This window comes from Rana temporaria, chromosome 13 (genome assembly GCF_905171775.1).
Source record: "Rana temporaria chromosome 13, aRanTem1.1, whole genome shotgun sequence".
NCBI lineage: Eukaryota > Metazoa > Chordata > Amphibia > Anura > Ranidae > Rana > Rana temporaria.
Window position 1 is genome coordinate 105,267,122 of NC_053501.1, and position 27,009 is coordinate 105,294,130.

General features: G+C 46.3%; 1 protein-coding gene across 3 annotated transcripts in view; it reads right to left on the reverse strand.

Moving 5' to 3' along the window:
• The window catches only part of LOC120920735 (high affinity immunoglobulin gamma Fc receptor I-like), a 152,193-nt gene that overhangs the window by 14,702 nt on the left and 110,482 nt on the right, over positions 1–27,009 (reverse strand). For all 3 annotated transcript variants that reach the window (XM_040332978.1, XM_040332979.1, XM_040332977.1), the window contains exon 7: positions 19,815–20,096. In XM_040332978.1, the coding sequence (XP_040188912.1) occupies positions 19,815–20,096 (282 nt within the window). The remainder of the gene's footprint in view (positions 1–19,814; positions 20,097–27,009) is intronic.

Consider the following 27,009-nt stretch of genomic DNA (forward strand, 5'->3'; position numbering starts at 1 on the left):
GAGGAATCTCGGGGATGCGACCTGGACCCAGTAGCGGCCAAGACCATCCTTACCATCAAAGGCTCTGGTGAATACAATACTGGGTCTTAGACTCCGCGCCCTGGGTGATCTTAGGTTCACGCTTCGTCTCTGCTAGCAGTAGTCGGCCATAGGATTCACCACCCTGTGGTGCATCCCTGACCCCTACGGGGTGCACTTGTCACCTGGCCACAGGTGACCTGACAGTTTGAACAGCCATGAATCCGGCCGACATGCCGCTCCCCGCAGATGATCCATTACAGGGCATTGTTCGCAGACTCGAGACGCATGAAGCTAATCAGGATCAGGTGATGCGTTTCCTTCAGGATCTGGCTTCCCGCTTTGATCAGCTTCAGACCTCGCTGGGAACCCCGAATCCGCAACCCCAAGTACAATCAGCAGCTGCACCTGTTGCACCAGTCGCAGAGTCGCATTCACTGAAGTTATCACCTCCAATCCGTTTTTCTGGAGACTCCAAAGCCTGCAGGGGATTCCTTAGCCAATGCACTATTCATTTTGAGCTCCTGCCCCAGTACTTCTTGTCTGATCGGGCCAAGATAGCCTATATCATTTCTCTCCTCTCCGGGGAGGCCTTAGCCTGGGCTGCCCCTCTGTGGGAATTGAATGATCCAGTGGTTTCTAGCCTGCCTGTTTTCTTGAAACTTTTTCGGAATATCTTTGAAGAACCGGCTCGTGTCTCTTCAGCAGCCAGCGCCCTTTTACGTCTCCGCCAAGAATCCCGTTCAGTGGGACAATATTCTCTGCAGTTCCGTATCCACTCAGCTGAACTGAGCTGGAACAATGAGGCCTTAGTCGCAACCTTTTTGCATGGCCTATCTGATAGAGTGAAGGATGAACTAGCAGGAAGAACCATCCCCACTGATCTGGACGGAGTGATCTCCTTGTGTAATCAGATCGATATTCGCTTTCAGGAAAGGACCCTAGAAAAGCGACGCCAACATTCCTTGGCCCTTAGTCAGCCTGAGCTCCCCTCTCTTCGACCCGTGGAGCATCCCTTGCCAACTGAGGAACCCATGCAGCTGGGTCGGACCAGGCTATCCCCTGAGGAACGTGCCAGGCGCAGAACTCTAGGCTTGTGTCTATACTGTGGGGGTAAAAGTCATTTTCGTGACACTTGCCCTCTTCGCCCCGAGAAACGCTCGGGTTCAATACATCTGGAAGGTGGAGTATTGGATCCAGAAATATCTCCTTCACCTTCTCGTCTTTTTCTTCCTGTGTCCCTTCATTTTGGTGCTTCTTCTCATTCGGTCTCGGCATATCTGGATTCCGGAGCCGCTGGCAATTTCATAGACTGGGAAATCGCATCGTCCATGAGACTTACCCTTTTGCCCCTCACCACACCATTGGTGGTCTCGGCGATTGATGGCACTGTTCTCCCGGGGGGTCCTATTCGCTTCCAGACAGTCCCTGTTAAGATGTCAGTAGGCACACTTCACCATGAGTGGATATCCTTCCTTGTTCTACCTAAGACCTCAGCTCCTATCATTTTGGGTCTTCCTTGGTTAAGACTCCATTCTCCTCACATTGACTGGACTGCCGGACAGATCCTGGCTTGGGGTCCCTCCTGTTCCACGTCTTGCCTACCCAAGGTTGCCCCAAAAGAGAAACTTCCTGTTGCCACCATTCCAGAATCTTTTGCTCGTCCCACCACATGTCGTGATGTCCGGAATGTGTCCTGCAATAGTCAGGCTGATGCACTTTCTAGCCAATGTAGCACTCTGGATGAGGAGCCCGTCTGTGAACCTGAGCCGATCATTCACTCCAGTTTACCGTTGACTGTCCCTAAAACGCACAGCCAGGCTAACTTGTCTGCGAGTTCTGCAGTCACTACGCCTTGTGATGCGATTCGGGTAATCGCTACACCTGAATATGCTATTCAATCGGCCTCTGCATCAGCTATGCCAGGTCAGCCCATGCCCAGTGAGCCTCCTACCTTTTCTTGTTCAGGCCCTCCTGCAACCTGTCTAAGGGGCTCAATCCATCCTTTGGATAGATTGCCATCGTCGGCCAAATGGGGTTTTCTACCTTGTTTTCAGGGCTCTCTGCATTCTGCTGGTTTCCCTGCTATCCAGCTTGACTCCTGTGCCCTGTCACCTTCTAACCAACCTGACTTCAGGGTTCCTCTGACCTCTGCCCAGTCTGATGGTCCTGTGCTTAATCCCCAGTTCATCTTTAAGGGTCTGCTTGATCCTCCTCGGATTCCTGTTGACCCTCTCATGCCCTTACTTATTCCTAAAAGGCCTTTGGTCCTCAATAAATCCTCTCCTCCTGTCCCTACTTCGGTTCTGGTCAATGAGGATACTCAAGTTCTGGATTCTCGTCTCCGCAGAGGCGTTCTTCAGTACCTTGTGCTTTGGAGAGGATTTGGTCCTGAGGAAGCGTCTTGGATTTCTGCATCTGAGATCTTTGCGCCCCATTTGTCGAAGAGGTTTCTTCTGGGATTCCCCTTTAGCCCTGGCTCCAGGCTGGGGAGGGGGAGGGGCCTTAAGAGGGAGGGTACTGTCATGAATATGCATCAAGCCTGTCTGCCTACCTGATCTCCATGTGTTCATTAGAGGCAGATCCTGCTCTGGTTCCCCTTTTTATCACTTCCTCTTCCTGTATGGCTCCACCCTAGTCCATCCCAGGAAGCCTATATTAACCGTTGCTCTACAGGTCTGCAGTGCTGTTCAACAGTGTTCCTATGCTTACTTCCTGTCTGCAGTGTATTGCTAGTTCCTGGTTGCAGAGTGCTACGATCATCTTCCGTGTACCGTTTTGGCTTGTCCCCGACTTCCCTGTCTGCCTGTGCCCCTGACTATTTGCATGTTCCATGGTTATCCTTGTCTGCCTGTTGCCCTGACCTCGGCCTGTCCATCACCACTGTTTGTCCTGCTGGCTGCCTCCCCCTTCTCCCTGCGGAGTGTGACTTGAGGAATCTCGGGGATGCGACCTGGACCCAGTAGCGGCCAAGACCATCCTTACCATCAAAGGCTCTGGTGAATACAATACTGGGTCTTAGACTCCGCGCCCTGGGTGATCTTAGGTTCATGCTTCGTCTCTGCTAGCAGTAGTCGGCCATAGGATTCACCACCCTGTGGTGCATCCCTGACCCCTACGGGGTGCACTTGTCACCTGGCCACAGGTGACCTGACAGTCTGTCTGCCTTGGATACTATGTGATGTGTATGTAAGAGCTGTGAAAATGTGGAACAGACTCCCTCCAGAGGTGGTTCTGGCCAGCTCAGTAGATTGCTTTAAGGCCTGGATTCTTTCCTAAATGTACATAAAATAACTGAGTACTAAGATTTGTAGGTAAAGTTGATCCAGGGTAAATCCGATTGCCTCTCAGGGGATCAGGAGGGAATTTTTTCCCCTGCTGTAGCAAATTGGATCATGCTCTGCTGGGGTTTTTTGCCTTCCTCTGGATCAACTGTGGGTATGGAGTTGGGTGTATGGGATTGTATTGTGTTTTTTATTTTGTTTGTTTGTTTTTTTGTGGTTGAACTGGATGGACTTGTGTCTTTTTTCAACCTAACTATGTAACTATGTGTATGTAGATTAGCTTTGAGATTGGTGGGGGCGAATTCCTCCAACAGCTCTCACTGCTGAATTGATAGTCTCCCCCGCCCGGAATGCAAAGGGAGGGGGGGTTGTCCAGAGTATTACCTGCGTACCTGTGTTTTCAATAAACAGTCCATGTTCAGCAACCAAATGAGTATTGTCTTGTTTTGTGGTTGTTAGCGGTTGGAATATCTGATATCTATATTCAGACTGGGAGGAAGCGGTATATGACGAAAGCACTCAAGCGGAGTGTTGGACATTTCGTTACAGTTATAATTTACAAAGCAATGGTATGGCTGTACCATCATCCTGCATAGAGATTTTGCATGGGACAACATCTAAGAGCCAGTAGGCTGAGAGTGGACATCATTGGGATGGGGGCAATGCCACAGTTCACCCTTTACACACACAAATAGTAGCCACCACATGCTTTAATGTAGTGTAAGATTGGGTGATCAGACTCAAGCGGTAGGTGCATTTTCAATGCGTGTGCCAGTCCAAAGCTATATCTTTAAGGGCATGGTAGCCCACTTTTATTTAAAAGAACAGAAAAGTTCACGAAAGCCATCAGTAGCCCACGCAGGGCGTTCCACCATTACTGTAACTTGCACAATCTGAATTATTTAGCCTCCTGGCTTACTCTCTTGCTACATGTCTGCTTTAGGCCTCAAGTGGAAGCCTTAGACCTGCTCTTCAGACCAAAAGACTTCCTTAGAGTCAAGCTCTCTCGAAGCTTAGTCACAAGCAGCACCTTGCTGCTTTGTCACAGACTAAAGCCTCGTACACACGCTTTGATTTCGGACTATATGCTAGTTTCATGTTGAAAGTGAAGAGGTTACTAACAAGAATTTTCATTTGACAGAAAACAACGTCAGAAGTGACGTAACGTGTTGAAAATTTTTGTATGTATTCTTTTGTTTCTGAGCATGCGTAGTCTAGCTCTTACGTTTTTTTTTTCAGATGAAAACCGTACTAATGATACAAAGGAAAATCAGATGTTGAGTTCACATCTGACAAAAAAGTGAAATTGGTTGTCGAAAGCGCTGTACTAACGGTAAGATTTGCAGACGATCGGTCGTCGTAACACAATTGACTGTAGTGATATAATGTTCCATAGCAACACCCAAGTTCTCCAGAGAGTGCAATTTATTTGGCTTCCAACACAGAACAAAGTCCAAATTCCACAGATGATACAAATCCACAGAGTAATTCAAAGTCCCATTTGACTAGCTCAATTCTAGACCTGCGCCTTCATATTCATACAGAGTGACAAGACTGACTGAATGTCAGCTTGAATGTCTCAAATACTGGTCTCACACTGGAGGGAGGGATTCTTCCAGGTCAACCAAGTTTCCCATGAATGAATACCCCCGCAAGTCTAATTACCATCAATAAATACTTCCTTACGTATGTAAGCAATGTACCCTTTGAGGTTAATGGGCCACCTCACACACCTAGGTAGTCTTGCATAAGATTAACTCATCCAAGGGCCTTCAGCTGTCCCTTTGATATGTTAGAATTCAGCTGGCTTCGACAGTTCAACTGAATTCCTTGTCAATATGGTGTAGCACTGACCCCCGAAGGAGCTGCTGGTTTAATTTGGGCCTGCACTCTACTAATAAACCCCACTAACTTGGCTCAATCCCCTTGGCACAGCTGTGATGCAATGCAATACAATACAATGTAAGACAATACAAAATACCTGTATTATAACCCCAGGATCCACTGACTGCATTTGGAGTGAGAAAAACAGTACGCCACAACAACTGGATACCTAACCAGAGATATATTTTACTGTGAAATATGCAAATAAGTGATTACAGTAATTGTGCTGTCATCCCAACGTAAGACGACAGCACAATTGATTTAAACATAAGCTTTTTGAAAACAATATACATAAACATTTTATACCTGGGAGCTCCCCCTACTTTATTAGCTATGCGTGAGATCTCACTTAAAGTACTTGGTCTTTTATCTTCTTTTCTTCGCTAGCTAAAGTGATTTGTAATCCACAGTTTTGATGAGTCAAATTGAAGTGAAAATGCTCCTGGTGTAACTGCAACAACTATTTTAAAATCGCTTGAAATGTCAAATTAGATAGGCCTCAAGCCTTCTCAGTTTCAGTTCCTCTGCTCCTCTGTGGAACTATAAATCCAAGTGAGGCCTGTATATGAGTCTGTGTGTAAACTTAGCAAACTGTGGGTCGTGACCCGCTCACCCACTGGATCGGAGCTCCGGGTAGTAACTTTTGTTCAGGGTCCTGTGACTGCAACTTGCTTCTCCGTCAGCTCTGTTCAGCTCCGCTGGATGGATCCGGTTCTCTGATGCTCGGATGAGTGTCTCTCGGTCTCTGCAATCCGGCCACTTCTCTAGCTCTCCGAGCTCAGCCTTTTTCTCCCCAGCAGCTCGGCATCAGCCTCCAGAAGGCTTTTGTTTACACTCTTGTCTCCCCTCGTCTCCAAGGCAACCAAAATCCTCAACCAAAACATCTCTCTGCATTACCAGTATTTGGGTCTCTCCTCGTCTCCAAGGCAACCAAAATACTAAACAAAACATCTCTCTGCATTACCAGTATTTGGTCACTAGATGGCTCCAAATACTTGAACATAGCAATGTCCATAGACGTTGTATTAAAGTATGCAAACACACATCAATATACAAGAATGTCAGCGCTACACACTCCCCCTACTTTATCTCTTTGGTCCTCCAAAGAGGTTCAAATTGCTAACTCTATTCTGCATTTTAGCCTCTATACGGTTATACAATACAGACAGAGGAGCTTCCCACCAATTGTCATATGATGGGGAGCTATCCTGTGCACTCACAGCTGATACTACTGTGTCTGGTACAGATGTGCCAAGGGGTGAGGTGGGGTTGTCCCTTACTGAATCAAAAGTAGAGGGACCAGACAGTTCAAGGTTTCTTTTGCTGACAAACTGAGATGCTTCAGAGCATTCGCCCAATGTATCATAAGTCAGTCTGCGTGGTGGGCGAATGTCTCACTTTCGGGGTATCCATTCCTTTTTGACAAATGTCGTCATCCCTCCTCTCAGTGACTAAAAATGGAGAGTAAATAAGAGTACTGGGCTCTTCTGCAAGATGAGTTGCCGGCACAAATTCTGGGGCCTCTGCCCTGAGAGTTCCGTTATTATCCTCCTCTACTTCTGAAGAGATATCAGCATCTGTTTGTGAAGTTTCCGGAGGCCACAGCCAACTCATCTCCACTTCAGTGGCGGCCCGTCCATAGGGGGCGCCCGGGCGCCGCCCCCCCTCCCCCCAAGTCAGTAAAAAAAAAAAAAAAAAAAAAAAAAAATTTATTTAAACATGTCCCTTTAAAAAAAAATAAAGCAAAAAAAGGTCCCTATGTGCACTGTTCCCGGGCGCTGGGCGCCGGTGCAGTGCGGTACGAGTAGCGCCACGTCTGTGCAATCACAAGATTGCAGACGAGGCGCTACATTGGCAGGCAAAATATGCCTTTGTGGCTATGCCCATCGCGCCACTTGCTTCCGGCGCGATGGACTTGTGACCGGGCGGGTGCACGGCACCCAGTGTATACTGTGCATAGTGCCGACAACAGGAAGTGACGTCAGCACTATGCATCTCAGAGGGACGCATCAGAGTGAGCCTGCAGCCAGGTGAAGATGCCTGCTCCCGATCCCCCTCTCCCTTAGTAAACTTATGGAGGCAGGAATCGGATCACTAATGGATGGGCACTGGAGCTGACAGTGCCGAGCCTGAAGCTGAAGGTGAGTGTGGGGATTGGAGGTTCTCTCTCTCTCTCCAGCTGAGAGTTAATTTCTCCTCTCATGTGTCACTCTCTTGCAGCCAGCATGGCTCCGTTTGTGTTCACCCCTCTCCCCCCCTCCCTCCAGAATGATCTCCACTGGCTCTCCCTGTCATATCTCCCCTCTGTCTCTGTGAAGCTGCACGATGTTTTTATCTTTACAGTCACACTGAGCTAGGATTGCAGCCTTTTTCTCTTGTACTTTGCCTCTTATCAGACCAGTTATCTCCCTGCAATCCCAGCATTCCAACTGCTTAGCCTAGTAATATATATATATATATATATATATATATATATATATATATATATATATTATCTGCTCTCCCCCCCAACACAGGCACAGCTGATCAGTTTAATTCCAATGGGATGTACAATTAACTCTACACTGTCCAGCAGCTGCCTTTTTACCTTGTGCCCTATATAATGTGCCCTGCACCCCTCCCCATGTAATGTGCCCTGCACCCCTCCCCATGTAATGTGCCCTGCACCCCTATCCATGTAATGTGCCCTGCACCCCTATCCATGTAATGTGCCCTGCACCCCTATCCATGTAATGTGCCCTGCACCCCTCTCCTACATGCACCGCCATACACTCCTCACACCTCTCCTACATGCACCGCCATACACTCCTCACGCCTCTCCTACATGCACCGCCATACACTCCTCACCCCTCTCCTACATGCACCGCCATACACTCCTCACCCCTCTCCTACATGCACCGCCATACACTCCTCACCCCTCTCCTACATGCACCGCCATACACTCCTCACCCCTCTCCTACATGCACCGCCATACACTCCTCACCCCTCTCCTACATGCACCGCCATACACTCCTCACCCCTCTCCTACATGCACCGCCATACACTCCGCACCCCTCTCCTACATGCACCGCCATACACTCCGCACCCCTCTCCTACATGCACCGCCATACACTCCGCACCCCTCTCCTACATGCACCTCCATACACTCCTCACCCCTCTCCTACATGTACCGCCATACACTCCTCACCCCTCTCCTACATGTACCGCCATACACTCCTCACCCCTCTCCTACATGTACCGCCATACACTCCTCACCCCTCTCCTACATGTACCGCCATACACTCCTCACCCCTCTCCTACATGTACCGCCATGCACCCCTCTCCTACATGTACCGCCATGCACCCCTCTCCTACATGTACCGCCATGCACCCCTCTCCTACATGTACCGCCATACACTCCGCACCCCTCTCCTACATGTACCGCCATACACTCCGCACCCCTCTCCTACACATACCACCCACCACTATACACTCTGCAGTATTTGCAGTCTTTGATTCTGTCCCGTATGCTGTTAGATCATGGTATTGTAAAGCTGTAAAGCAATGTAGACATTTCTTAATTTTTCATTGCATTAATTTTTTTTCTTGCTAAATACTCCTGACACTAGTGGAATACAGGGGCGGAATGGGTGGATTATATAAGGGGTGTGGCTTATGAGAAGAGGGAGTGGTCAACCAGGAGGGGCGGAGTCTGGCGCCCCCCCATTCTAAAAATTCACCAGCCGCCACTGCTCCACTTCCTCATCTTCATCTGTAGAGGGTGCAGGCTGAGATCTGGTTATTGGCCTACACACATCGGTGGATGTGGATGGGAATTCCTCCTCTGTGCTTATCCTGACTGCCTCAGTGAGAGGTAAAAGGTGATTCCGATGCCAGGTTTTTATTGGCCCAGTGTTTCCTTCTGGCTTGATTTCATACACTGGGAGCCCTGGAAGCTTCCTACACACAACATAAGGCTGTGATCTCCAACGATCAGCCAACTTATGCTTGCCTGGGATGCCTAGATTCCTCAGCAAAACCCGGTCACCTGGTTGAAGATCCTGAACTCTTACTTTCAGGTCAAAGTTTCTCTTGTTCCTGTTGACTCTGGAGTTCGAGGTGGCTTGAGCCTGCTCGTAAGCTATCTTCAGGCTCCTCCGCAGCCTATCCACATACCCTCTATGGGAGGTCTCTGATGTGTGATCCAAGGAGGAACCAAAAGCCAGGTCGACTGGTAATCGGGCTTCACGGCCGAACATCAATCTGTAAGGTGAATACCCAGTGGCGTCACTTTTGGTACTGTTGTAGGCATGAACCAGTGCAGTAATGTGTTTACTCCAATGGGGTTTCTGTTCCGCAGTCAACGTCCCCAACATATTCAGGAGAGTCCTGTTGAACCTTTCCGGTTGAGGGTCCCCTTGTGGGTGATAAGGAGTAGTCCTGGACTTTTGTATGCCTAGTAGATCCAACAGTCTTTTTATTAATTTGCTCTCAAAGTCCCTTCCTTGGTCCGAATGTATCCGTTGAGGTAAGCCATAATGGACGAAGAACTTTTCCAGGAGAGTCTTTGCTACTGTGGTTGCTTGCTGGTCTCTAGTAGGAAATGCTTGGGCATAACGGGTAAAGTGATCTGTTACCACCAAGATGTCCCCCTGCCCACTCAGATCGGATTCCAAACAAAGAAAGTCTATGCAGACCAGGTCCATTGGTCCCTGGCTCTCCAAATGGCCCATTGGGGCAGCCCTCTGGGGCAATGTCTTTCGTTGTATACACCTGAGGCAGGAATGACAGTAACTCTCCACTTCTTTCCTCATGTGAGGCCAGTAGAACCTGTCCCTTACTAGTTGGAAAGTCCTCTCGGCTCCCAAATGACCATGATGATCGTGTAAAGCAATCAGTACCCTCTCTCTGTGCTTTTCCGGCAGGAGCAGCTGCCACTTTGCTTCTGGATCATCAGAGGGGCCCCTTCGGTAGACCACCCCTTGTTGCAACTGCAACCGATCCCATTCTTTCAGTATCAGCCGGGCTTCCTTCTTGGGGCTCTTCTGCAGCACATCAGACTGTTGATGTTCCAATGCCTTCAGCACCAGCCCACACAGTGGATCTTCCTCCTGATCTCTCCTGAGATCCTTTCTGGATAGCTTGGGGAGACCCTCTTGTACAACCTGGGAGACGTTGCAATAGCACCTGGGTACTCCCGCTGAGGATACTCCCACTTCTTCAGCTCTGGCCCCACCTCTACCATGTAGACTTGTCCCTTCACAAAGGGCTCTTACCCCCTCTGGAGTAAGTTGAGTCCAGTCTTCTGATGGATTTCGGGGGTCATGAGGCCTTCTTGATAGAGCATCCGCATCTCGATTACCAACCCCTGGTCTGTATTTCAGGCTGAAGGTAAATGCCGAGAGAGCAGCTAGCCACCTGTGACCGGTGGCGTCCAGCTTTGCAGTGGTGAGCAGGTATGTGAGGGGGTTGTTGTCCGTCTTTACCACGAATTCAGCCCCATAAAGGTAATCCTTCAACTTGTCTACCACTGCCCACTTCAGAGCCAGAAATTCAAGCTTGTGAGTCGGATAGTTTCTTTCGGCAGGAATCAAACTTCTGCTCACATAGGCAATCGGCTGCAGATGCCCTTCATGCTCTTGATAGAGCACTCCTCCCAGTCCGTCATGGCTGGCATCCACATGCAACTCGTATGGTTTGGCAGGGTCTGCATAGGCCAAAACTGGAGCAGTGGTAAGGCTCCACTTCAATTGTCTGAAGGCTTCCTCACATCCTGGAGTCCACTGGTCCTGGATGGACTCTTTCTTCCTTCTGGGCCCTTCTTTTGGCTTCCTTGACTGATCTGGGCTTACACTAACTTCTTCCTGTTTCTTCAGGAGCTCAGTGAGTGGGTGGGCTATTTTAGCGAACCCCTCCACGAACCTTCTGTAGTACGAACAGAAGCCTAAGAATGACCTGAGTTCAGTCACGTTGGTGGGCCTTGGCCAAGAAGTGACAGCTTCTAACTTCTTGGGATCGGTTGCCACTCCCTCTTCAGACACAATGTGTCCCAGGTAATTCACTGAGGGCTGGTAGAACTGGCATTTTTCCATAGAGAGCTTCAGACCTTCATCATGAAGTCTCTTCAGGACCTTCTCCAGGCGTTCTTCGTGCTCTTCCAACGTTCTTCCAAATACTATGACGTCATCCAGGTAAACTAGTACTTCAAGTAGGTTCATGTCACCCACTGTTTTTTCCATCAACCTCTGGAATGTTGCTGGGGCCCCAGACAGGCCTTGTGGCATTCGGTTGAACTCAAAGAATCCGACTGGGGTGATAAAAGCGGTCTTCTCTTTGTCTTCAGGGCACATGGGGATCTGATAATACCCACTCTTTAAGTCCAGCACACTGAACCACTTTGCTCCCGACAGGCTCTGCAGAGCATCCTCTATCCGATGTGTGGTGTACTGGTCAGGAATGGTCCTCCGGTTCAGGGTCCTGTAATCGATACATAGGCGTAGGGACCCGTTCTTCCTGACCACCACTATTGGGGAGGCATAAGGACTCCTGGACTCCCGGATAATGCCAGTCCTCTTGAGTTCAGCCAGTTGTTCCCTCAAATCTTCCAGATCTCCCAATGGGATTCGCCTAACCCTTTAACGAAACGGCTTGTCTTCCTCCAGTCGAATTCGGTGGGTGGCACTCTTTGCCAAACCCACATCAAATTCACTTTTTGAGAAAGCTGCCCTCCATCTCAGAAGTTGGGCTTTAGCTCTTTCTCTCCATGCAGGAGTAAGAGGCGTATTCTTTGGGCAGAATTCTTCTACAGGGATTTCTGCTGCTGGTCCTTCCGTCGAACCACATGCTGCGACTGGAGTTGCTGGGCTGACCTGTCCTAACAGTAGTCTGGCTGGCACCCTAACTGGCACAGCTGCTGTGTTGCGGACACTGACTGGAACTTTGCCGTGAGTTCTCTTCAATGCCCTGGTGGGCAATACTTCAGGGATAAGTTCTAACCCCTTTTTTTCTTCCTGGCTTGTATTTTCAAGGACAATGAAAGGACCTGTTTTTTTCCAGCTTAACTTGACGGAGGCTCTCAGACAGACTACTTCACCTGGCTGGACTAACCTCTTTTCCCTATCCAGGAGCCAGATTTTCCCCACTCCCTCTTCAGGAGCCTCTTCCTCCTGTCTAAGGTCTCGGTATGTCTGGGCCAACATTGGATGTATTTTAGTGGGGAGGGTCCCCTTCTGCAGCACAAGCGGTGCAAGTAGCCTCCTCACCAAGTCAGTGTTCGTCCCAATGATGAGGGAATTTTTGTCAGCCCCTGGGGGACGAGGGCACACTATGGCCAAGGTGTCGAAAGTCTCAGCCTCTCCTGCTGTACTTGGGTCGAAGGTGAGTCTGACCGGCAGGTAACCATCATATGGGAAGTTCTGGGTGCCTAATCCCCATATCTCTAGTTCCTCCAATTTCTGTAACGGCAGGTGCTTGAGATGTCTGTCATAGAAATCCCTGTAGAGCAAGGTTACTTGGGCTCCAGTGTCCAGCAGGGCTTTCGTATAAATCTCCTCTACTTGGATGGGAACAATTGGGGAGGGTCCCACTAGCTTGGGGGGAAATCCACTGATTGCAGTACCTTTGACCTGCCTGGTGGCTTGTACCTTCGCCTTTGGTTTTGGGGGTCTCTCTCTTTTCCCTCCTGGCTTGTTGGTGACCTCAGTGGTCAGGGGTATATGTGTCGGTGGGGAGTTCGCTATTGCAACCGGGCGCCCAGTTGACTCCTTCACTGGGGCCCTCTGAAGTTTTTCCCCCAGTTGTTTGGATTTTGTTTCAGTTACTGGGCTTGGGCACACTCGCCTGAGATGTCCTACTCCTCCACATTTGAAGCATACTGTCTGTGTTTGTTTCATAGGATGATTAATGGTAGGAGTCTCTGGAGCCTTGAGTGGCAGGACTTCTTCTGTCTGGGGTTTCACCAGACGAATCATCAACATGGTCATCATCTCCAGTATTTCTTTCTGGGTTTGGAACAGCTTCTCCAGTTCAGTCTGACCTACGGGTAGGTGGTGAATAGGTGAAAGCCATGATCCCTGTTCAACGCTTGTTGCCAATACATTAAGTTCCTGAGTGTCTGAGGGGACACCTATCTGCTGTATTTTAGCACTTGTGGTGCTAGGAGGTTGAAGTTTCCCCTGTTTTTGGTCCCTCTCAATCTCCATTTTATCCGCTTCATTCACTTTCTCAATGAGGACCTCATCCGGAGTGGAGGGATCTTCCAAATACTGCTTCAGTTGTAGCTTGATATAGTCACTCCTCAATCCCGTAGTCACAGATCTCCTAAATTTCCTCTTAACTAGCTCGGCTCCAAAATGTTCTCCATTTCCTTCTTCCTTTGATGTGAACAGCAGGCGGTCCTTGAGCTCAATGGCCCGAAATAGGAAGTTCTGAGGAGTCTCTCTATTATCCTGTGTCATATTTATCAGTCGATGAAACAGCTCAGTGGCATCTTCCTCCTCATAATAGCTTTTCAGTATCCTCTTTAGCTGGTTCAAGGTCAATCCACTCTTCCTCTCCAACATGCCCCTAACACTTGAACCTGGGCTGATGGCATGGATTACAGCCTCTCTAATTTCCGATTCCAGATATCCTTTCTGTAGCCCCAACTCTATTTGGTGTAGGAGGCTGGTGTAGGACAGTTTGTCCTTCTGCCCTCTTTCTCCTATCTGGCCGTCAATGTGGAAATCCTTCCGGATGGTTACTTCCTGCAAGCGGCCCTGGGTGCGTTTCTTCAGTACCTTCCCAGTGTTGGGCGTTATCTGGCCATCTTTCTGGTCCTCCAAAACGACACGTAACCCATTAATGCGTTCAGCTATCATACTGGAGGTCTCCTGAAACCTCTCCTGTATGTTACAGTACTGTCGCTTCAGATCAGCCAGCTGTCGTTCTGCCAGTGATTTAACAGCAGCCTCTGCTTTCCTGTCTAAAGGTTCTAACTGCTTTTGACTGGGAGAGCGCCCTTCATGTTTGCTGGGGTGTGTCAGGTGGAACTCTGTCTTTTCGGACAATTTTATACTGGCACCGTGGAAGTTTTCAGGGACATCCCGTTCCCACTCTATCAGTGCATAGGTGCAGTCGGTCCCAGGATCGGGTTTCACTGCGACCACGTAAGCCTTTATGTCCGGGGACAATGCTTGTACCAACTCTTTAATTTGTTTCTTTCCCCAGTCGCTCCCTGGAAGTTCAATGACCACGCTCGCTTCTGAGCTTGTCCCTTCTGCTTTGCACCATTGGACTACTTTGATGGGGTCCATGATAGCGTGAAGGGGCGGGCTTGCTTGTAGAGTGACAGGAATCCCGGACGAGCCCCCACGTGTAGCACTGACCCCCGAAGGAGCTGCTGGTTTAATTTGGGCCTGCACTCTACTAATAAACCCCACTAACTTGGCTCAATCCCCTTGGCACAGCTGTGATGCAATGCAATACAATACAATGTAAGACAATACAAAATACCTGTATTATAACCCCAGGATCCACTGACTGCATTTGGAGTGAGAAAAACAGTACGCCACAACAACTGGATACTTAACCAGAGATATATTTTACTGTGAAATATGCAAATAAGTGATTACAGTAATTGTGCTGTCATCCCAACGTAAGACGACAGCACAATTGATTTAAACATAAGCTTTTTGAAAACAATATACATAAACATTTTATACCTGGGAGCTCCCCCTACTTTATTAGCTATGCGTGAGATCTCACTTAAAGTACTTGGTCTTTTATCTTCTTTTCTTCGCTAGCTAAAGTGATTTGTAATCCACAGTTTTGATGAGTCAAATTGAAGTGAAAATGCTCCTGGTGTAACTGCAACAACTATTTTAAAATCGCTTGAAATGTCAAATTAGATAGGCCTCAAGCCTTCTCAGTTTCAGTTCCTCTGCTCCTCTGTGGAACTATAAATCCAAGTGAGGCCTGTATATGAGTCTGTGTGTAAACTTAGCAAACTGTGGGTCGTGACCCGCTCACCCACTGGATCGGAGCTCCGGGTAGTAACTTTTGTTCAGGGTCCTGTGACTGCAACTTGCTTCTCCGTCAGCTCTGTTCAGCTCCGCTGGATGGATCCGGTTCTCTGATGCTCGGATGAGTGTCTCTCGGTCTCTGCAATCCGGCCACTTCTCTAGCTCTCCGAGCTCAGCCTTTTTCTCCCCAGCAGCTCGGCATCAGCCTCCAGAAGGCTTTTGTTTACACTCTTGTCTCCCCTCGTCTCCAAGGCAACCAAAATCCTCAACCAAAACATCTCTCTGCATTACCAGTATTTGGGTCTCTCCTCGTCTCCAAGGCAACCAAAATACTAAACAAAACATCTCTCTGCATTACCAGTATTTGGTCACTAGATGGCTCCAAATACTTGAACATAGCAATGTCCATAGACGTTGTATTAAAGTATGCAAACACACATCAATATACAAGAATGTCAGCGCTACAATGGTAATGTAATACAATATCCTACATAAATCGGCCAACATATTACAACATTGACGTCTGAAAATCAAAGCGTGTGTATAGGCCTTAAGTCTTCCTCCTGCAGACATGCACGCTCTGGCTGCCCCATGAAGCCTCTATAACTCCTGAAGAGGTTGGGAGTCCACCTGACTCCCAGGTACAGACCTCTTGTCTGTTGTGTGGAGCCCTGAGCCATAGTCAGGTCACAACTAATAGCCCAGCACACAGCTGTGCAATCAGCGTGCCTGATTCTCCAAAAATCTGGCGTAAACCAGCAATCTTCTCAGTAGCACAGGGTCCCACTGCTACAGTAGATACACACTGCTCACAGCATCTGCTATAGCAATTATGAATGCTAAGGAAATGCTACATCAGAATGTCACTTGCTGCCACATCCATCCAAGAATGTAACATGTAACCAAGAGTTTAAAATATACCAGCTTTCTTCAAGGAGACAAGGATTCTTTAATTTATGATTTAGAGCATTTAGAGATTTAGCTTGACAATTTAAAATGTTGTTTTACTGAAAAAAAAATCAGTGCAAGAATTTATTTACAGAAAAGGTACTACAAAACACAATAGCAACTGCATAATTAATAGGATTAAAAGTGATCAAAGTTTGCTTGGTCTTTGGTTTCACGCAAAGTAGTTTGTTTGCTAAGTAGTCCAAGCTGATAATAGAGTCACTGGCCCGGATTCAGAAAGGAGATACGACGGCGTATCTCCGGATACGCCGTCATATCTCTGAGTGTGCGGCGTCGTATCTATGCGACTGATTCATAGAATCAGTTACGCATAGATTTCCCTAAGATCCGACCGGCGTAAGTGTCTTGCACTGTTGTATCTTAGGCTGCATATTTACGCTGGCCACTAGGTGGCGCTTCCGTATATTTACGCAAGCAATATGCAAATAGGTTGATACGCCAATTCAGAAACGTACGTCCGCCCGGCGCATTTTTTTACGTAGTTTACGTTAGGCTTTTTCCGGCGTAAAGTTACCCCTGCTATATGAGGGGTATCCAATGTTAAGTATGGACGTCGTTCCCGCGTCGAATTTTGAAAATGTTAAGTTGTTTGCGTACGTCGTTCACGAATAGGGCTGTACGTAAGTTATGTTCATGTCTAAAGCATTGACGTTTTGCGGCGTAATTTCGAGCATGCGCACTGGGATTCTTTCATGCGCCGTTCGTAAAAAACATCAAATACGTGGGGTCACACTAAATTTTGATAAAACACGCCCACATCATCCACATTTGAATTAGGCAGGCTTACGCCGGACCACATACATTACGCCGCCGTAACATAGGGCGCAAGTTCTTTCTGAATACGGAACTTGCGCCCTAATTTACGGCGGCGTAACGTATCTGAGATACGTTACGCCCCCCGAGAAGATACACCAATGTATCTGAATCCAGGCCACTGGCTCTCATGAATGACTTAAGTTCTTAAAGTGGTTGTAAAAGGCATAGCTCCCAACTGTCCCCGATTTCAAGGGACTGTCCCTGATTTGAAGCAATGTCCATCTGTCCCTGTTTCCTCCTCATTTGTCCCTCATTTTTAGTCTGATCTATATAGTTGTATATAAAATGCACTTTTTATCTATCAAAAGTGTTTTCCAGCGCTAAACTTTTCATCCAATTTCTAAATGTTGTATTTGTAAATTCCAAAAGCCAGTATAAAAAAAAATTGTAGTGTTACATGAGTATGTGATGACACTTGATTGCTATATAGGGTGGGGTCCGGATCTCCGGGTGCAGCGTGCCCGGGATGTGGAGACCCACTAACAGAGGTTTTTCGGTGATACTCTTGATGAAACTTTTTCACTGTATATCGCCATGTTATCTTGGAATTCTATTTATTTATTTTTTTGACAATTGCATTGTTGAACATGACTGTATTATGTATTGCTTTATGTTCAATGTATATTCTATTTGTATGCATATAATTCCTTTTCAATAAAAATGTATTGAATGAAAAAAATTGTAGTGGTATAAAAAGCACTTGTGAGTTTAACCAATCTCGTTTTTTTGCACAATTCTCCTTTAAACGGGCGTGGCAAGGGGTGTGTCCTATGCCTGTATACTTTTGCTGATAGGTGTTCCTCATTCCCATCTCAAAAAGTTGGGAGGTATGTAAAAGACAATTTTTTTTTTAAATAAAAAAGCTATTTATACTTACCTTACCTCTTTTTTAGCAGTCCCTTGCGGGCACTGTTCTCTCCTTCTCTTCTCTGATTGTCCCCATAGTAAGCCATATGCTCTGAGGGCCCCTGTGTGAGCGTGCTCCCCAGCCATGTTGTGTGCATCATGTGACCCCAGCTCCCTCCTCACAGGACAGGTCATAAGTATATACTGTAATGCTGCGTACACACGATTGGAAATTCCAACAAGAAAAGTCCGATGTGAGCTTTTGGATGGAAATTCCGACTGTGTGTATGGTCTGACTTTCGCTGTTGAAATTTCCCCAACAAAAGATTGAGAACTGGTTCTCAAATTTTCCGACGGAAAAAAATCCTATCGGAAAATCCGATCGTCTCGGAAGCATTGAACTTCATTTTCGCGGCTCGCCGTAGTGTTGTACATCACTGTGTTTTTGGCGGTCAAAAGTTCAGAGAACTTTTGTGTATGCAAGCCAAGCTTGAGCGGAATTCCATCGGAAAAACCATCCAAGGTTTTTCCAATGGAAAATCCGATCGTGTGCACGTGGCATGAGAGCAGGAAGAAAGACCAGTGGTGCTGCACATGGGATAGCACTGGATTAAGAGCAGACTCAGGCAAGTGTTTGAGGAGGGATGGAAACAAGTAGTGGCACATTTTTCACCTTGTTATTAGTGGTGGTTATAAAGCTTAAATAGCTTAAATATAAAAAATACTATACTTACCTGCTCTGTACAATAGTTTTGCACAGAGCAGCCCTGAGCCCTCTTATCTGGAGTACCCCACCAGCAATCTTGGCTCCATGTGGGGGCACTGATGCAGGCTTGCTCCCAAGCCAGGCTGTCTATGTCCATAGACGCATAGAGGATGGCTTAACCTCGCCCCCTTGATCCCTCCTCACAGGATTTGACTGACAGCAGCAGAAGCCAATGGCTCCCCCTGCTGCAGAGTCTCCTGTGAAAAGAGAGAGGGGAATAGGGTTTCTGCAGATGGGCACAGTGTTGGATCAAGATCGGGCTCAGGTAAGTGTTTCAGAGGGGCTGGGGGGAGCAGCTTATAAATAGGTGTGTGCAGCCTATTAGGATGTGCACCCCAAAGCTCAAACACTACCTACGGATCGCTCACTCGCTCTTCATTCAGAAAGGGAAGGGGCCAATAAATAACATATTTACTGGCCCCTTCCCACATTCATCCTAAAACATCCCTGCAACAACAGCCAGCAGGAGAGGAGGGAACCCAGCAGTGGTGTGGGGAGTAGAGGGAGGAGCTAGGGCAGTAGGGAGAATATATGCTTATATGCTGCACAGGGTGATTAGGGTGTGCCTGGGCATTAAGAGAATACATCAAGATAAAAAACCTTTTACTCTTACAATCACTTTATTGGGGGGAATGTATTAGGGTAAAAATTATTACTTTAGAACCTTTTTAAAATTCCTTTATAGTTTCAAGGGGGGGGGGAGATACTAAGCCATCTTTTTTGGTCCCTGAAGACGGGATGTACTTGTTCAGATATAACACAACCAGTCAAAGGGTTTCACAAGTGTGCAGAAAGGGGTTTTGAAATGTTTCATGATGTTCCAGATCCCGTAATGTCAACTTTTCTAACTATATTTATATGTTCAGATGACAAGTTTCCAAAATCCAACAACTGACCTAATATTAAACAGAATGAAATTATGATTTCATTATGATAGTATGAGGCCCCCACTGCTGTGTCTCAGCCAACCAGGAGGGAGAGTCCTGTACAGCCAAGTCTCTCGTACAACATGGCTGGATCGAGATGGGGCTCAGATAAGTATTGGGGGGCTGAGAGGGGGGGGCTGCTGCACACAGGTTTTTTTATCTTAATGCATAGAATGCATTAGGATAAAAAAAATACTTCTGCCTTTACAACCACTTTAAATATATTATAGTTCACCTTGGGATTCCGTGTGTATTTATGCAGAACATCTGAGGACCTTAAATAAGGTGTACAACCCTTCTAAAACAGTTTAATCTTGATGCTTACCTTGTATCTGGATATAGAACTCTTCACTTCTTTTGATGACACTGTTGGTCGGAGTTCTCACTTCACAGGAATAATTCCCAGAATCCTTAGGCTGAGCAGACTTGACTTCATATTGACGAGATGAACTAAATTTCTGTACCTCTCGTCCATCTCTGTAGAAAGCAAACTGCAGTTCTGTCCCCTGTCTGATTGGACTGAGACTTGTGTCACATATCAGGGTCATGTTGTCACCTTCTGTCTTCGGATACAGCATGGTGGTAATATTTGGCTTTGAGAACAGGTCTAGAATTGAGAAAATCATTAAATGTAACAACTTTAACTAAAATAGAAAGCATATAAACTACAAAACATACTGTATGTAGGGACCCTGCCCTATGCAGTGGTGTTCCTAGCTAAATTAAAAGGGGTTGTAAACCTTCTTGTTTTTTCACCTTAATGCACCCTATGCATTGAGGTGAAAAAACACCTTGCAGTGTCCGGCCCCCCCCCCAGCCCCCCCATTTTACTTACATGAGCCCCAAATTTCCATGGGCGCATTCCCGCCATCCCTCTCTCCATGGAGTCCCGGCTTTGATTGGATAGATTGAAAGCAGTGCTGCCATTGGCTCCCGCTGCTGTCAATCAAATCCAATGACACGGGCAACAGGGGCGGGGCCAAGTCATACACTCGGCATCCATAGATGCCGAGTGTATGACACAGGAGCGTGCCAGCAAGGTAACCGCCACGGGAGAGCGCTTCTCCCAGGGGGTTATCTAATGCGGGGAGGAGCCACGAGAGCCGCCGAGGGCTCTCAGAAGAGTAGGATTGGGGACATTCTGTGCAAAACTAGCTGCACAGTGGAGGCAAGTATGACAGGTTTGTTATTTAAAAAAACAAAAAACAAGCTTTAGTATCACTTTAACGTTTTGAGTCTTCCCTATGTCTAGTGGCTTGATTGCTTCCACCTATAGCTGGGAGGAGGCTCCAGCAAGCAGTATTGAAAGGTTTTCCCATGTGGTTATGAATTTTTATCTGACCTCCCCAACCCTTGAGCAGCTGACTTAGAGGTAAGGCTTTGGGAGATGATAACTGATTGGGAGCACCTTTACATAACTATCTCTCCCCCGGGGGCTTCTTCCTGGGAGGAGGCCTATGCGAAGAACTGTTGCCTGGGCCTGGCCTCAGCATTAACCATGTGCTGAGTGCCCTGGAAACTAAACTAGATCTGGGGTGGATACCCAATGGGAAGTTGGCTGAAGAGAGAATCAGTGTTACAGAGGAGATGGGTAGAAGCTGCCATCTGGACATTGTAAGAAGGATTCTTTACCCAAAGGCTGCTTACAGAGGGACAGAGGCCAGATAAGTGTGCGAGGAAACACTGTGGGGTTTATAAGTGCCCCGCTAGTGACCAAAAGACGCATAAAATTACAGTGGTAATTGTAACGGTCACCACCGTTTACGACCTTCCATCAACCCACGACAGCTTATTGACACTCCACAATCAGGCAAACGAACACGACCCATAAGAATTCCCCCCAGACACGAGACACACAGCTCTGTGTTCTGGTTTCAAATGCAAGACAACTTTAATGGTTAGCTCTCAAGTTTATATACAGTTTAAGCATGAAAGGAACAATCAAACTCTCCACCCACACATCACACCCTGGGGGAGCTTCAATACACCTTCAGATGGCTAATTGCTAAACATTCCAGCCATCTCGGTGCTGGGCTATAATTATCATGATCTAATCACTCCACCTGAGAAGTCACATTCCTTCATTAACAGAATTCAAACAAAACACCATCACACAATGCATTCCCCTCAAACCATATCTTTAGACAGACGTTCTGTGTCCGCATACAGCTTGACAAGTTCCATTCCACACACAAAACAGTATTTAGCATACATAATTAGAGATCCTGGACCAGACTCAATTAGCATGTCAACAGTCTACACAGAGAGATGAGTCATAGAATAAACCAACACTTTGCAATATGAGCTATCAGTAATGTCCCCTGTCCTGTAATTTAGGATATAATTTCTCAGTCACCCTATGGCCCTATCGGACATAAGGTGACCCTAGACATAAGAGTTATTAATGACGCTGGCACAGGAGTACCCCTCATCCTTCCAAAGTCTCTGTTTGTCCCGGGTCATTCCGTTACAGTAATGCACCGGTAAAATTAGAGAAGTGCCAAGAGACAGTGGCGTAGCGTAGGTTGTCGGGTTGAAGGCAGGTAAATTTGTGCCCCTTAAAGCAAAGTTCCTCCCAAAAATTGAACTTCTGCTTTTTGGAACCCTCCCCCCCTCCGGTGTCACATTTAGCACCTTTCAGGGGGAGGAGGGATCAGATACCTGTGTAATACAGGTATTTGCTCTCACTTTCGGACATAGATCACTGTGGTGATCTACGCCACGTCCGGCCTCTACTCAGTCCCCCTTTTCTGTCTTCCGGGAGACACACAGGTGCCAGAAGACAGCAGGGACCAGTGGGATCGCACAGCATGACTCGCGCATGCTCTGTAAGGAACCAAGAAGTGAGGCCGCAAGGCTTCACTTCCTGATTCCCTTACCGAAGATGGCGGCGGCAGCACCCGAGAGCCAAGGGACAGATCGGCTTCGGGTGCCGACATCGCGGGCAACCAGGACAGGTAAGTTATTTATTATAGTAGAATTTATGATTTTGTGTTTCAAATTTTATCATACCCGGGATGTCTATTAGACTCTTGTTTGGACAGATTTAAAGAGGAAGTAAACCCCGGTGGGTGTTACTTCCTCTTTGTTTCCCTGCAAAGGTAGCATAGTAGCCCATTATGTGTCACTTACCTGCAGGAGAATCCCGCGATGTCCCCAGTCTTCCTCGCTAGTAACGAGCGTCCATTCTTCACCCCTCTTCTTCCGGGGTTCCCAAACTCCAGCTCTGTGACTGGCCGGGGTCGCGTGACGTCACTCCTGCGCAGGCGTGCGAGAACCGTCACTTACAACATGACCCCATTCATAAAACTCAGTGCGCCTGCGCCGTAGACATTGGTACAGTCTTTTTTGCAAATATCTCCTAAACCGTGTAGGTTAAGGAGATATTTCTTGAAAAAAAAAGGATAAGGACACAATGGGATGGGGGAAAGTGCTGCTCACCCCTAAATAGATAATGAAAAAAGGAAAGTTTCCCCAGTGGGGTTTTTAGGCAGCAAATGTTGTTGCTTGTTGTGGGAAATTACAAAGGCGTACCAATATTTGTAAAAAAGGTAGAAAAGATATTTATTTTAGCAAGTAGAACAAGTTTGATTATAAAACAATGAGCTCTGGTACAGTTTAAACATTGAGAACACATACATATGATGATAAAGCATCAAAGTTGCATGACATTGATCAACATGATTGGCTGATCTTTGAGTCAAAATGTTCCTGACGCGTTTCGACTCTTGCATGTGAGTCTTCTTCGGAGGAAAAGGTATATGATGCAAACTATAACAAAAAATAAATATATAATAATAGAATACATAATATATAGTACAGTCTGAGTAAGAATATGTTTTAAAATGTATAGTTACCAACTCACAGGTTGTGTTTCTCAGTTTTATTTGGACCAGAGTAGAGTTAAAGTCCTGAGGATCCCTGATAGCTTGTCTCCATACGGGTGGTCTATACCCCCACACGAGAGTCCACAGAAATGCCCCTTATGAGTGGCCTACAGGAACTCACAGTGTGAGTGGGAAGGAATCCAAGTACAGCCAGGGAGCGTGGGCCGGGCAGGTGGACAGGGGGCCCAGCAAAGCAAGCTGCCTGAGTGATGCCTATTTAAGAGTTCAAAAATAGAGTGGTATGAGTACCAAATTTAGATATATTTTAAAGTATAAAAATAATAATAAATTGTATCAGTAGATGGCGCTAGACCTGCACATGTACCCCATTATAATAGTATATATGTAAAGACGGATATCTAGAGTACCATATAAAACTTAATTATGTAAGTGCATATGGAAAGTTCAGTGGTGTAAAGGAAGGGGTGATGATGGGAAGGGTAATCGAACTTAATTTCGATTTGTTATATGAAATACAATATAGATTAAATTAGGATACCAAAAAATTATTATATGTTGGTATAATGTGTGGTGAATCAAAACAAAAGTGTATGTGTAGGGATGAATTTCTTAGTGAGTGTGAAATGTGTATGTGTGGGTGAATATGTGAGAGACAGGAAAAATAAAGAATAAAAATTGTTGGGTAGAAATAAATAAATATAAAACAGTAGAATTAAATAAGTGAATAAATGGGTGGATGGTGATGTGTGAATATGATAATAAATGGTAAAGGACACAAACAAAGGGAACGAAACTGCTATGAGTGGGGGCTAATGGGGTGAAAGGTAGGTAAATATGTTAGATAAAAGAGTGCCAGTTAGATTAGTGTAAAAGTGTGCAGCTAAATGATAAAAAAGTGCATTATTAATAAATAGTGTTGTTATAGAGATTAAATAGAGTTGTAATAAAGTTACCTTGTTTGGATGTATAATAGATTATAGAAACAAATTCCAGAAGAGGCATTAGTAGGCGTATCTGGAGAAAAAAAGGTGTGATTCATAAATAATAATGAATCAACAGAAAAAAGTTGTTGCAAGTGTGCAGAGTTTTGGAAGATTGTAGTCTTACCCTCTGTGTGGTGTATCCAGTAAGGTATGGGAATGGGATCACAGGCAGGTGTCAGGTGTACACCTAGTGTGTTTAAGTATGTGCATGTCAGGTGCCTCCACTTAGGTAATCACTCTTAGGCAGCTGATGCCTTGCTTGGAAAATCCCTGTCCAACCTGGTGGGCTGCCCCTCCCAAACAAGCTCCTCCAACTGAATCAGGATGCCAGGGTCAGATGACCCTCCCAGCTGTGAGCTCCTCGGCGTCAGAGAGGGGAATTAACCCCAACCCTCTGTTGCGATTGCGAGCGCCGCAGTGACGTCACGTGCGCGCGCACGGGGCGTCCACGGCTCCAGGGAGCGTCGCTGACGCCGTCAGTGGGGAGGAAACACCTCCATCATGGCGCAGTTAGCACCATCTTGTGGAGGAAGAAGAGAACACAGGGCCCTGCGTCTCCCCCTCCCCACTGAGAGACCACAAAGGTAGCAAATTGTAGAGGTACTCAAGAGGGAAAAACCACCCGGTGGAGACATGACAGGGTCCTATAGGAAGAAAAAAGATATATTAATAAAGTACTTATTTATAGATATAGAAATAAATTCTGCTGAAAGTGAACATTTATGCCCATCACAGCAGAGATTACATACATGATTATATTACAGTCACAGCATTGATCATGAGCAGTGGATGTCAAAAGATTTATGCATAGACCATATATGCTTGTTTTTTGGAGTTTTATCATGAACATCTGGCATTGCCGCTGTGGGTGGGTAAACATATGTTGAATTGTCTATACTATGGACTATGATACTTAGAGGGGGATATAGGGATATAGAGATGTTCCGAGTGGCTATTTGGAGTTTTTTTGGAATAAGAGAAAATGTACAAAATAATAATAATATTGATTGTACCAAATTTTATGTATTTGGAACAGAAGCATCCAGATATATGGATATTAGCCATATATTGATTCTGATGGTGGTGCCATGGACATGACATGTGTGGGTATTTAATGAAGAATATGATATATACATAGAACAATTTTATTGGGTTTTTCCCGAGGTGAAACCTTTTAAAAAGGGGGCGAATGAAAGGGCATCATTCAGGCCTGGTTGCTGAGTAGCCCCCAGCCTGAATATCCATTTCTGTTCGCGTTGTAGTACAGTTTTATTCCAGTCGCCTCCCCGATCTGGAACAAGAACGTGATCGAGGGCGGCAAAACTTACGTGTGGTACACGATAGTTATGAGAGAGGGCAACATGCCTCCCTATGGGGAGGTAAATGTTCCCAATGGTCATACTATACTTGTGTTTGGAGATTCGTTTTTGGAATTCCTGTTTAGTTTTACCTATGTAATAGGCCCCACACTCGCACTCCATGAGATACACCACTCCGCGTGTGCGGCAATTCACAAAATATTTGGGCTTGAAGGTCTCGCCATTTGGGAGGCAAAAGGTTTTTTCTCTTCTTATTAGGCAACAGCATGAGCAGTGTCCACACTGGAAGGTACCAGGTAGGGGACACCGTGATTTCTCATTTGTAATATCCTTGAACTCACTAGACACTAAAAAATCCCTAATAGACATGGCCCGCCTATGTATAATGGAGGGATGTGTGGTAATGAAGGGATTAATTTTAGGGTCATCGGTTAAGATTGTCCAGTGTTTCTGTATTATGTCTTTTATCGCTTTGTGTTGCAAAGAATAGCGGAAGACTGGTCTAGTGGTCTCGGATTTGAAGTCAGTTATAGTTTTCTTTTTCGATAAGAGATCATTTCTTAATTGAGTAGAGGATCGGTTATAGGCCCTGCGCAGGCAGTTTCTACTATATCCTCTGGTTAGAAGTCTAGTCTGGAGTTGGTCTGCCTCCTCCCTGAAGAGCGAGTCTGTTGAGCAATTGCGGCGGAGCCGCAAATATTGCCCATAAGGGATGGAACTTTTTAAGGGAATTGGATGGTGGCTGTCAAAGTGTAAGATGGTATTGCCTGCTGTAGCTTTCCGAAACAGAGTACTGCGTAAGTATCTGTCAGGATCAATGAACAATTTCACATCAAGGAAAGTTAAAGTATTTTTGTCATGTATCATAGTGAATGTCAGGTTAAAGTCGTTGATGTTCAATGCATTGAAGAAGGCAAGGAGGTCCTTTTCGGCTTTGTAATTTCCCACAACAAGCAACAACATTTGCTGCCTAAAAACCCCACTGGGGAAACTTTCCTTTTTTCATTATCTATTTAGGGGTGAGCAGCACTTTCCCCCATCCCATTGTGTCCTTATCCTTTTTTTTCATATATTTTCCCGGTGGCTAAACACCTATTCTTCCCCACATGGACACAGGAAAGTATAACCTATGAGCTCTGGCACTGTGCAACTGTATTTAACATATGTTTGTTTGTTGTTTTATGGTTTTGAATAACTAGAAGTGTTAACATGTCCGCCTATCAAGGCGATGAATGGATGAACCTGATGCAACAATATGAAGCAAAATTTGAAAAAGGGGAACAGGTCGATACCCAGATCTCTTCCCATTTTCGCAAACTGGGAAAACTCCTAGAAAAGAAGTCGTCTCTGTTCTGGCACATTAAGTCTTT